This window comes from Aethalodelphis obliquidens, unplaced genomic scaffold, assembly GCF_003676395.1.
Source record: "Aethalodelphis obliquidens isolate GAN/ISIS:26980383/991018 unplaced genomic scaffold, ASM367639v1 scaffold25, whole genome shotgun sequence".
NCBI lineage: Eukaryota > Metazoa > Chordata > Mammalia > Artiodactyla > Delphinidae > Aethalodelphis > Aethalodelphis obliquidens.
In genome coordinates, this window is record NW_020837969.1 from 33,251,122 (window position 1) to 33,264,183 (window position 13,062).

The window sequence follows — 13,062 nt, forward strand, 5'->3', positions numbered from 1 at the left end:
CTCGGCTGAGATGTGAGGTGGGTATCAATTCACTAAGGGACTTAACATCCAAAGTAGAAACCTTCTCCTTCTCACAGGAAAGGAGCAGCACTTAGCTGAGGGTTTACCTTCTACCACTCGAGGGATGCAGGACCTGGTTGCTGACTTACAGAGCTTCACCCTCTGTTCACTCCCACTCCAACAAAAGCCTCCTTTTCCCCTCCTCACTCCTTCTACCAAACCTGCTCATCTGCTCCATCCACCTTCAGCCCCCTCTGTAGTCTCTGCTGATCGTCTACTGATCACCACCTTTTCCAGCTCACCCAGCCTGCATACCAGCCATTTCAACTGTGTTCTCATCACCACTGTCTTTCCTTATCCTCTTGACTTATTTCAAGCCCTAATTAGTTTTATTCTGTACTCCAGATTACCAAGGCCAGCTAAAAAAAATTATGTATCTTTCTGGTTTTTTCCTTTTCTTTTTTGTTTACTGAGGTATAATTGACATATAATATTATACTCTTAGTTTCACATGTACAATATGATTCGATATTTGTATGTATTGCAAAATGGTCACTATAGTAAGTCTAGTTAGCTAACATCTGTCCCCATACATAGTTGAAAAACATTTTTTTCTTGTGATAACTTTTAAGATCTACTCTCTTAGTGACTTTCAAATATACAATACTGTATTATTATGTACGCCATGCTATACATTACATCCACGTGACTTACTTATTGTATACCTGGAAGTTCGGACCTTTTGACCCCCTTCACCCATTTAGCCCACCCCCACACCCCAGCTCTCTTCTCCATAGCGGCTGCACCGATTTACGTTCTCATCAGCTGGGCGCAAGGGCTCCCTTTTCTCCACATACTCACCAACACTTGTTATTTCTGGTCTCTTTAATAATAGCTGTTCTAACAAGTGTGAGGTGATAGCTCATTGTGGTTTTGATTTGTATTTCCCTGGTGATTAGTGATATTGAGCCTTTTTTATGTACCTGTTGGCTATTTGTATGTCTTCTTTGGGAAAATGTCTATTCAGATCCTTTGCCCATTTTTAATTGGATTGTTTGGGTTTTTTTGCTGTTGAGATATATGAGTTCTTTATATATTTTGGATATTAACCCCTGATCAGATAACTGACTTGCAGATATTTTCTTCCATTTGGTAAGTTGCCTTTTCATGGTTTCCTGTGCTGTGCAGAAGCTTTTTAGTTTGAGGTAGTTCCACTTGTTTATTTTTGCTTTTGAGAAAATTATACATCTTTCTTGACTGTCCTCACCAAAAGACAAATTATTTCTGATCATAATTGGATCCTTGTTGCTGCTTGGTAGTCCTTTCATGTATCTCTAGTCAATTCTACATGAGTTTTCCCAAAATTTTGAGAATCTAGCCTTGAACCTTAATGCTTTAATTCTTAGGTCCTGTATCATCAAGAAAAGGGAGGCCATCTTATGTAAGCTTTCACATGTTTCTTTATTACCTTTAAACCTTATTCATGTATATATCCTTTTTTTCTTTTAATATTTATTTATTTGGTTACACGAGGTCTTAGTGGCAGCAGGCAGGCTCCTTAATTGTGGCATGCAAACTCTTAGTTGTGGCATGCATGTGGGATCTAGTTCCTTGGCCAGGGATCAAACCCGGGCCCCCTGCATTGGGAGCACAGAGTCTTAACCACTGTGCCACCAGGGGAGTCCCTCATGTATATATCCTTGAGCTAGCATTTTTGCTCTGAAAATTTACCCTATGAACTAAAACATCATTTATAATAGTGAAATTTAGAACCAACATAAAAGTTCAGCAGTACAGGAATGGCATTCTCATTCAACTGTATACTTTAGAGCCATTAAAAAGAACGAAGTATATCTTATATATGCCTGCCGTGGAGGGCTGGGTATGTTATATCATTAAGTTGAAAAAGTAGGTGGTACCATTCATGATAAACATTCTTTTTTCAAAAAATTTTTTTAATTGAAGTATGGTTAATTTACAATGTTGTGTTAGTTTCTGGTGGACAGCAAAGTGATTCATTTATACATTTATGTACATTCTCTTTTGTATTCTTTTCCATTATGGTTTATTACAAGGTATTGAATGTACTTCCCTGTGCTATACAGCAGGACCTTGTTGTTTATCTGTTTTATACACAGTAGCTTGCATCTGCCAATCCCAAACTCCTAATTTATCACCGCCCCCCACTCTCCCCTTTGTTAACCATAAGTTCGTTCTCTAAGTCTGTGAGTCTGTTTCTGTTTTGTAAATGTCATGATAAACACTCTTAGCAATCTAGGAATAGAAGGAAACTTCTACAGCCTAGTAAAGGACGTCTATGAAAACCCTACAGCTGACCTCATACTTAATGATGAAAGACTAAATGCTTTTCCCTAAGATCAGGAACAAGGCAAGGCTGTTCAGTCTTGCCACTTCTATTCAACATGGAGGTTCTAGCCAGTGCAGTCAGGCAAGAAAAAGAAATAAAGGGCATCCAGAAAGGAAAAGAGGATGTAAAAAATCATAGATCTGATAAATGAGTTCAGCAAGGTCTCAATATACAAGATCAGTATACAAATACCAATTATATTTCTATGTAGTACTAGTATACAATCTGAAAATGAAATTATAATAGTATGATAAAGAATAAACTGCTTAGAGATAGGTTTAACAAAGAAATGCAAGATTTCTACACTGAAAACTATGAATCATTACTAAGATAAATTAAAGATCTAAATAAATGTAAAGACATTCCACATTCAGATGTTGGAAAAAGCACTGTAGTTAAGACTACAGTTCTCTTCATATTGGTCTAAAGATTCAATGCAATCCCATTCAAATTCTCAGCAGACTTTTTTGTAGAAATTGACAAGCTGATTCTACAATTTATATAAAAAAAACGAAGGAGCCACTATATAACCAAAACAATAATCTTAAAAAATAAAAAGTTGGAGAACTTACACATTCTGATTTCAAAAGTTACTATAAAACTACTGTAATTGAACAGCATGAAACTCACATATGGAAAGACATAGAGATCAGTGTAGTATATACCACATTAATAGAATGAAGGGGAAAAAACCCACATGATCATCTCAACTGATGCAGAAAAGGCAACTGACAAAATCCAACACCCTTTCATCATAAAAAACTCAATAAACTAGGAGGAGAACTAGAAAGGAAACTTATACAACTTGATAAAGGCCATATGAAAAACCCACAGCTAACTTCATACACAGTGGTGAAAGACCGAAAGCTTTTCCTCTAAGATCAGGAATAAGACAATGATGCCTGCGACCAGCACTTCTATACTTCTGTTCAATGTGGTATAGGATCTTCTAGCCAGAGCAATTAGACAAAGAAAAAAAAATCTAAATTGGAAAGGAAGTACTAAAATCATCTCTGTTTGCAGCTGACGTGATCTTATATGTTGAAACCCTTTAAAAATTACACACACACACACACACACACACACACACACAAAAAGCTCTGAGAACTAATAAAATGAATTCAGCAAATTTACAGGATCTAAAATCAACCCACAAAAATGAGTTACGTTTCTATACACTAACAATGAACAATATGAAAAGTAAATTAAGAAAACAATTCCATTTACAATAGGATTAAAAAGAATAAAATACTTGGGAATAAATCTAACCAGGGAGATACTTGTACCTTGAAAACTACAAAGCACTGCTGAAAGAAATTAAAGAAAACCTAAATGGGAAGATATCGCATGTTCATTTAAGGCTTAATATTGTTAAGATGACAGTACTACCAAAAACAATCTACAGGCGGCTTCCCTGGTGGCACAGTGGTTAAGAATCCGCCTGCCAATGCAGGGGACACGGGTTCGAGCCCTGGTCTGGGAAGATCCCATGTTCCGCGGAGCAAGTAAGCCCGTGAGCCACAACTACTGAGCCTGTGCTCTAGAGCCTGTGAGCCACAACTACTGAAGCCTGTGCGTCTAGAGCCCATGCTCTGCAACAAGAAAAGCCACCGAAATGAGAAGCCCGCGCACCGTAACCAAGAATAACCCCCGCTCACTGCAACTAGAGAAAGCCTGAGTGCGGCAATGAAGACCCAACGCAGCCAAAAATAAATAACATAAATAAATTTATATTAAAAAAACCGTACAGATTCAGTGCAGTCCTTATCAAAATACCAACAGCATTTTTTGCAGAAATAGAAAAACCCAGACTAAAATTTATATGGAATCTCAAGGGATCCCGAATAGCCAAAACAATCTTGAAAAAGAAAAAAAAAAAATAGCTTGAGCACTCATACTTCCTGATTTCAAAACTTAGTATAAAGTTAGCGTAGTCAAAACAGTATGTGTAGGTATAAGGACAGATATATAGACCAATGGAGTAGAATAGAGAGCCTAGAAATAAACCCTTACATATGCAGTAAACTGATTTTCAACGAGAGTGTCAAGACCACTTAGTGGGGGAAAGGAAAGTCTTTCAAACAGATTGTGCTGGGAAAACTGTATGTCCACATCCAAAAGCATGAAGTTGGACCCTTACACCATATACAAAAAAGGAACTCAAAATGGATCAGAGACCTAAATGTAAGAGCTAAAGCTATAAAATTTTAGAAAAACATAGAGGAAAATCATCATGATGTTGGATTTGGCAGTGATTCCTTGGAATTGATACCAAAAGCACAGGCAACAAAAATAATGGGTAAATTGGACTTCAACAAAATTAAAAACTTTCGTGTTTCAAAGAACACTTATCAACGTAGTGAAAAGGCAACCCACAAGATGGGAGAAAATATCTGCAAATCATTTATCTGATAGATGATTGATGTCAAGAGTGTATAAAGAACTTCTACAATTCAACAACAAAAAGAAACTGCAAAAGTCCTTTGCAGTTCACAGACAAGCAAAGGACTTGAAGAGACATTTCTCCAAAGAAGAGATACAAATGTCCAGTAAGCACATGAAACAGTGCTCAACATCATTAGTCATTAGAGAAATGCAAAGCAAAACCACAATGAGATACCACTTCACACCCATTAGGATGGCTACTATCAAAAAAGAAGAAAGAAAGGAAAGTGACAAGTGTTGGTGAGGGTGTGGAGAAGTCGGAGCCCTCCTGCCTTGCTGGTGGGAACGTAAAATGGGTCAGCCACTGCGGAAGAGTTTGGTGGTTCTTTAAAAAGTTACCATATGATCCAGAAATTCCATTCCTAAGTGTATATACAAAAGAATCAAAGCAAGGACTCAACCACATCCTGGTATACCAATGTTCATAGCAGCATTATTCACAATAGCCAAAAGGTGGGAACAACCCATGTGTCCATAGACAGATACATGGATAAAGAAAATGTGATATGTATGTATAATGGGATATTATTTGGCCATATAGAGAGATGAAGTTGTGATAAATGGTGCAACATAGATGGATATTGAAAACATTATGTTAGGTGAAGTGAGCCAGACACAAAAGGACAAATACTGGTGTGAGGCGTCTAGAACGGGCAAGTTCATTTAGACAGACAGAAGTTGGGATTAAAGTTACGAGGAGCTGAGGGAGAAAGTAATGGGGAGTTACTGCTTAATGGTTCCAGAATTTACGTTTTGAGTGATGAAGGAGTTTGGGAATAGATAGTAGTGATGGTTCCACAACATAGTGCCTTAGCGCCAACATGGGACTTAGTGCCACTCAGTTGTACCCTTAAAAAGTGTTAAAATGATATAATAATAATGTTGTAAGGCAATCATGTAAGGCAAGTGTGACATGGTTTTTTTACTTGAATTAAAGATTTTAGCTGTTAAAATTAATGCTCAAAGTAGGAGTTCATATAGGAACTAAAGGAGGTAGCTGTGCCCTCTCTTAACCTTGCACCCATGATTGTTTGTTTACAGGGTTAATGCCTCTGGGAAGTCAGGAATCTTCAGATAGTCTGGCAGCAGAGATCGTCACACCTGAAATCAGGTAAGGAGATGGTGAAGGTCACAGCCACACTGCACAATATTCTTGGAGAAAACGTACTACTCTGTAGTATAGAGGACCAGTTCCTTTTCTTTATCGCTAACACTTTCAACACGAACTCGAGGTTAGATGTCCATGATTTAGGATGCTAGGGGCTTTCTTCAGCTGTCCCCACAGAGACTTGATTTCTCTCTTTGGGAGGACAGTGTCTCACATATACTCAGTAAACTAATATATCTGTGCTTGGGCATCCTCAGCAGACATTTAGCAGTGAAACCACGTGGCCCAAAGACAAAGTTTATGCTTAGCCATCAGTCTGCAAAATAATTAGTCCCGGGCTTCCCTGGTGGCGCAGTGGTTGAGAGTCCGCCTGCCGATGCAGGGGACACGGGTTCGTGCCCTGGTCCGGGAGGATCCCACATGCCGTGGAGCGGCTGGGCCCGTGAGCCATGGCCGCTGGGCCTGTGCATCCGGAGCCACAACAGTGAGAGGCCCGCATACAGAAAAAAAAAAAAAATTAGTCTCTAAGATTTATTACTCCAGTACAGGGAATGGTCTGGGAAAGACAGAATGTACAGACAGGAGGAAGCATCTCCTCATCTCTACTACTCTTCTCTCAGTAGTACCTTACATTTGTATTTAGTCATAGCATTTTAAATATTCCATTTATTTCAATATATGCCTGGCTTTATGTTTAAGAATGAAAAATTGATAGGGAGGCACCAGCTGTCCATCAGAAGGTGAATGAGTAATCCTGAATATTGCTTTTACCTTGTTCGGGCTAATTTGCCTCCTTTTTAAATTGACACTAGCCTTGATCCTTCATAACATCGTTGGCGGTATTAACTAAAATAATGGTTGTGTAAAAGTTTTATAAACTGTGAAAGTTGCAATAGGCATTGAAATACTTATTGAATAAATGAAGACAAAGGTTTTTGTTGTTGGCATTTGTTTAAGAAGGACAGACAAAAGGCGTATAATGGAACACCAATTCTGGAAGCATCTTGTATACCTTTTACTTTTCTGCCATCTGACATGGTACTTTATTATTGGACCAATAAAGTTTGTTGAATGAATAAATACACTTATTTTTATGAATATTTATAAATAAATGGTTATGTCCAAAAAACAAATTTTAAGGAAGCTTATAGGTAATGCAGTTAGATTTTTAAGTTCTGAGACAAAAGAACAATGATAAAAATTCAACAAATAAAATGGTTTTTATTGAGTATTACTCAATACAAATTAAAATATTCTCTGTGGGGCTTCCCTGGTGGCGCAGTGGTTGAGAGTCCGCCTGCCGATGCAGGGGACACGGGTTCGTGCCCCGGTCCGGGAAGATCCCACATGCCGTGGAGCGGCTGGGCCCACGAGCCATGGCCACTGAGCCTGCGCATCCGGAGCCTGTGCTCCGCAACGGGAGAGGCCACAACAATGAGAGGCCCGCGTACCGCAAAAAAAAAAAAAAAAAAAAATTCTCTGTGTCTAGAATATGTCTAGAAGAGCTATCAAGAAAATGAAATAGTACAAAGGATGAAATTTCTCAATGTATATCATAGACAATGGGTCAGTATTCTTGATGCATAATGAAATTTGCTCTTCCAGTCTGCAAAATTCTGTTAAAAGTGATGATTTTCACTTTTGTTAAGGGTGTGGAGAAATTGGAAACCTCATAAACTAGGAGTAAAAGATTAAAGTGATACAATCTTTTTCAAGTGAGATATAATTGACATATAACTGTGTAACAACTTTAGGTATACAACATAATGATTTGCTATGTGTGTATGTTGTGAAATGATTACCGTATTAAGTCTAGTTAATATACATCACCACACATAATTACCAAAAAATTTTTTTTCTTGTGGTTGTACAACTTTTCTTTTGAGCAGTTTGGCAGAATGTGTATGTTGTCTAAAAAATGTGCCTATCTTTTGACAGAAAAATTACTTGTCTGAGAATTAATTCTGAGGAAACACCCAAGGATATACACAAAAGGATATTTATAAAGCTAATCATTAATAACATGTTAAAGTTCAAAATTGGTAATAATCTAAATGTCCAATAATTAGGCATGGATTAAATAATGATCGTCTATATACTTTAACATGTCATTTAAAATATTAAAGTATAAAATTTAATGCTATGAAAAGATTGTGAAAAGTTAAGTGTAAATAGCAGATACCAGTGTAACAGGTACTGTGAGATTCATTTTTACAAGTGTTTGCATGTTTGTACGTATGCATAAAGTTAGAAGGCTGTATTTCAACAGTAATTATTTTGCACTGCAGGGTTATGGAGGGTTTGTATTTTCTTCTCATTTATCTTTTTTTCACCCTACAGTGAGCTTGTTTTACTTTGTAATTGACAAATATGATGAAGTCATTTTTTTCAATTTACAAAATATATCAAGTTCTGTGTAACTGCTTGAGTTGGGTTACAGATTTGACTCTCATCTTTTCAATAGAAAAAGTTAAAGTACTTTATAAGGTTTACAGTGTTTACAAAATAAGAGCAGAATGTTTTTTTTGTGTTTGATATTTCGCTTTTGTTTTTTCTTTTTCTATGAGAAGCACAGTTTTTCATAGCATCTGGTATGGATAGTAATATCTTCTTCATGCGGCCCTCTAGAGATGACCCTCTCTAACATAAAGGACGAATTCTATCTTCAAGACGTATATCTTCAATGATATCGTCATGTGAATTAATGTTCAATTATATCATCCCTGCAGTATTCACAGTGGCAATTTTTGTGTGGCTGTTGCTTTTAGCATCCCTCAGTGTAAGCATTTGGCATCACGCAAAGAGCCCAAAACAATGCAGTCCAGTAACCTGGCTCTGATAATCTGTCTTGTTACAAGACTACAGGTTTACCGTATCTACAGGAATGGATGGACTGTATGTCTTGAAGGCATTCTTCGTCGAATGTTACATCTTGCCACCAAATTATGGGTAATGTAAGAGCATAGCATTAGAGATGATGTTTTGTTGATGAGAACCAAAGAACAAATACCATAGGTGCATTCACAGCTTAAGTGCTTAAATCATTCACAGCTTAAATGCTTAAATCAGAAAGGAAATAGGATTTTGAAACCTCATTCATTACAAGTCATGCTGTACGGGGATTCTGTTATCTTCAGATTGTCCATTCTAAAAAGAAAGTGCTTAAGACCTGAAATGTAATGTCTCAGCCAGTTACAACAGGAGCTAAATTTTTTCCAGGTACTTTGTTTTTCATTTCTGTTCTATGTATTAAATCTATAACAGTGCATAGCTGGATTTTGATAACTACGTTAATCTGTTTTTCTTCTGCTCTCAGGGAGAAACTTATTCGTCTTCAGCATGAGAATAAGATGTTAAAAATTAACCAAGAGGGTTCAGACAATGAAAAAATCGCCTTATTGCAGAGCCTTCTAGATGATGCCAGCCTACGCAAGAATGAACTGGAGACAGAGAACAGGTAGGAGGCACGTGGCAGCAGCTTAGACACCGGTTTTCTCTATTTACCTTGATTTTGATTCCCTTAAACAAAAGTTTGAGTTGTGGTTTGAAAAGTGAAAGTGTGTTATTCCATTTCATTTCAAGAGTACTTTTTTCCACTTTTCCACTTACGGGCAAATTTGCCCAAAAGTATAGTCTCTCTGTAATAGCATTCCCGTCTTTAGCTCTTCTCTTCTGGCAAAATGATACCAAAGTCCTACCATTTTCCCTTTTTAATCACTAATTAAAACTAGAGGATTAAAAAAAGTCACGATTTATTCACAGTCTTTCGAGACAATTTTACTTCATAGTCATGCTTATATTAGTAGAGTTTACCCTGTTTTTACAAGCTAATGTTTCAAAGAATTGACTGGTATGAGGAAAACAGTAGGATCCGTCATGATTCAATTGATAGGGCTTTTTTTTTTTTAATCTGTTATTTCTTGTGACTCTGATAGGAAGTCATCCATTTTATGAACAATTCAATTATTTTGAGAATTTAGAATCTGCAAATTTAACAGAACATCACTTTTCTGCTCGTAAGTTTTAAGAGTGTTGCAGGAGGCAGTTTGTCCAAACTACTTTTAAACCAGTAGCTTGCGCTGGCAAGGGCTACTTTTATGTTTTATTGTGACAGTCCTCTCATTCTTTTCCTTTTTGGAAATGTTTCTTAAATACCAGACATATGATGTCTTTTCTTTTTCTTAGAGCTGTGATATTCTGTCATTTGTGAGGGATTTGACAATTTTATAAATAGTTTCACAGTTTATGTGATATTATAGATTCTTTGCTTATTCTGCCTGATTGATTGGGCATTTCCCAGGTGTGAGTCAGTCTTGAGAGTCAAAATTGTTATGATAGTTTTACATATCCTACCCTTCTTCCTGTAACTTTAATTTTTAAAGCTGCTGAGGGAGAATCAGCACACTGTAAATACCAGGGTGATTATTAGAGCATAATTAAGCATAAACGTAAGGAGACATTTTTATATCATTTCTTAGGAGCATAGATAATGAATACTTTTTTAAAATACTTAGAAAAAGTGGAAAAAGAGAAGGAGGAGGAATGGGAATTGTAGAAAACAGCAGGCAGTCATGCAGAGCCCATGGTGAGGGCACCTTGAGTTACCCCCTTCATCCGTGGCCTCCACTGTCTTTTAGCATCTTAGTGGGGAGAGCCTTCTCCCAACACTAATTTCTTATCAGTGAATCAACACCTACAACGTTTTCTGTAACACTTCGCCTTGTTTGTCACAGACATTACAGCTATTACTCTTTCTCCTTCAAAATAGAACAGCTAGCTGTCATTCGTAGAGGACTCGTGCATGTAGATGACTGGTTACCTCCTAAATCCCTGTTATTCACAGCTGTGTTTGTTTATTAAATTACAACACTGATGATAACTTACCTTTAGATTATAGCCATCTGTGGGTATTATGATCTGTAACAGTAATACTAGTAATACGAGCAGCTAACATTTATTAAACTGCTGTTCCAAACATGTTCCAGCATTGTTCCAAACATTGTGCTAAGTGTTTTAAACATGTGGTCTTACTTTATTAAAGTTTTACACATGTAGGAATTTGGGCTGAGACCCAGGCTACCAGACTCCAAAGCCTCTACTTAACCTCTTTCTTGCCAGTTTATCTTCTGCCACATTTATAAAACGTTTTTTTCCCTGTCTTCTCCTCACAGGATGCTTTACTCTTAAGTGAGTTATCATAAGTTTGTTCTTACTGAGTTTAGTAAGTGTTTACATTACCTGGTCTGTACCTTAACCTCTTACTCTTTGACAGCACTGGGTTAGCACCAAGAAAGCAGAGTTTCAGTTCTACTTAGTCTCATAACTGTACGACCTTAAATACTATTTGCTCACCACCATATGTCACCTTAGAAGGAGAGGTTTGTAGTAAACCTCCAAAGTCCTTTCCAGTTAGTTTTCCCAACAAGTTGGTATTTGTTAAAATCTGTAACACCTGTTGACCCTCAAGCAATGTAAGGAGAGGCATGAAGGGTCGAGAGTGGAGCCGTACTGGAACGGCTTGGGGAGCTCTCTGGAAGCACGTGTGATCTCCTTCCCTTCCCTCTCAGAGTAGGTTGTGATCTCAAGCTCACCCTCTCCCTACACCCCCTTGACAACTATATGTAATTAGACTTGGATTAAAATGTTGATTAACTAAATAAACCCTTGAAGGGGGAGAAAGAAAGTAGAGGCATTTATAGAGTACCTGCTATGTGCACACCCTTTATATATTATCTTACTTAGTTTTCTAAACAACCCCATGAGGTCAGCATTATAATCCTCATTTATTTTGTAGTTGAAATTTTTTCGTATATATTTAGATATATTTTTATAGGTTCATACATGTGTGTGTACATGTATGCTCCATGCTTTAATCGATATGTTAGACTATGTTTTATGACATTTATGATGGCCTCCACCTAGTAACAATATTTTTTGACTGATTAATTTCAAAAATGTCTAAGATGGATAGTTGAAATAGCCTTATAGTTTGATATATATTTCATATTGCTTCCTGAGAAGATTAAACAAAGTTACAGTCAGCAACGTACTTATGTACCTCTGTTCCATATTGAATATGAGTTTTCAGATAATTCTTTCACTGAGTGAAAAAACAGATTCCTTTGTGTGAAAAACATCAGTTATTATTATAGATTTATTGCCTTTTTACTGTGATTCTCACTAAATTATAGAACCTAGAGGTTTACAGTAAGAATTTCTTGTCACTTGTTGAGTAAAAAAAATTTCTTACTGAACTTCTTGGCTATTTGGATTCTAAATATTCATTGCCCTGTTTTGTCCTTAATTGGGAGCAATCTGGCTTTTACTCAAGTACTCACTAGCCAGTCCAGTGGGAGCAGTTAGGACTTTATCTCTCCTCGCCTCTTTACTGTTTTCATTGTGGATCGTTTCCCCTTCCGCAGACGTGTTCTCAGTTTCAGGAACAGCCCTCGCTTGTGTCTCTCCCAGTCCTTGGATTGCTGTCCAGGGCGAGGCTCCTCTTTCAGCCCTTTGCTTGGTGGTCTGCCGTGGCCCCTCTTGTTCCTCCTCCGAGCTGGTTCACGTTCTTTCTGGCCACTGTTACTCATGCTCGTGGCTTCAGTCATTGCCGAACGGCTCTTGGGTCTGGAGGGTCGGCTTAGCCCTCCCGCTGGGCTTCAGGTGCAGGTGTCCAGCTGTTCGACAGGCATCTCTCATCACTTCATTTTCGACAAATACCAAATGAAGTCCTTTGTTCCTCTTTCTCAGCCTGCTCCTCCTGTATTCCCTTTCTCAGTAAATGGTCCTTGGTAGCTCAGACCGGACTCCTAAGTTACTTTTGCTCCTTGTATTCCTTTGCATTTTCCGTGCACCCCGCCTCTGCCCCCTTCTGTTTTAGGGGGAGGCGTGATCACTGTGCCAGCCCCGGTGGGGCTTCCCAGACGGTCTCCTCCACTTTCACACCAGCATGATCTTTCTGAAACACTGTCTGATCCTTCCACATCGTCCAAGACCTACTGGTCCCCTGAATGTTGCATCCTAATGATCTAGAGAATTTATGGGGATTGAGCTCCAGAATCAGCATTTTTAAAGGCTGGCTGGGCTATTCCCATCCCAACAAAATTTTAGGCCCGATTATAGGATAAATAAAAATACATTTGCA

General features: G+C 37.9%; 1 protein-coding gene across 6 annotated transcripts in view; it reads left to right on the forward strand.

Annotated features, from left to right (window-relative positions):
- HOOK3 (hook microtubule tethering protein 3) overlaps positions 1–13,062 on the forward strand; it is a 129,107-nt gene that overhangs the window by 65,811 nt on the left and 50,234 nt on the right. For all 6 annotated transcript variants that reach the window (XR_003436296.1, XR_003436295.1, XR_003436297.1 and 3 more), the window contains exons 14-15: positions 5,855–5,924; positions 9,238–9,378. Coding sequence is in view for 3 of the 6 variants with exons in the window: in XM_027122951.1 (XP_026978752.1) it covers positions 5,855–5,924; positions 9,238–9,378 (211 nt within the window). In the remaining 3 variants the exon portion in view is untranslated. The remainder of the gene's footprint in view (positions 1–5,854; positions 5,925–9,237; positions 9,379–13,062) is intronic.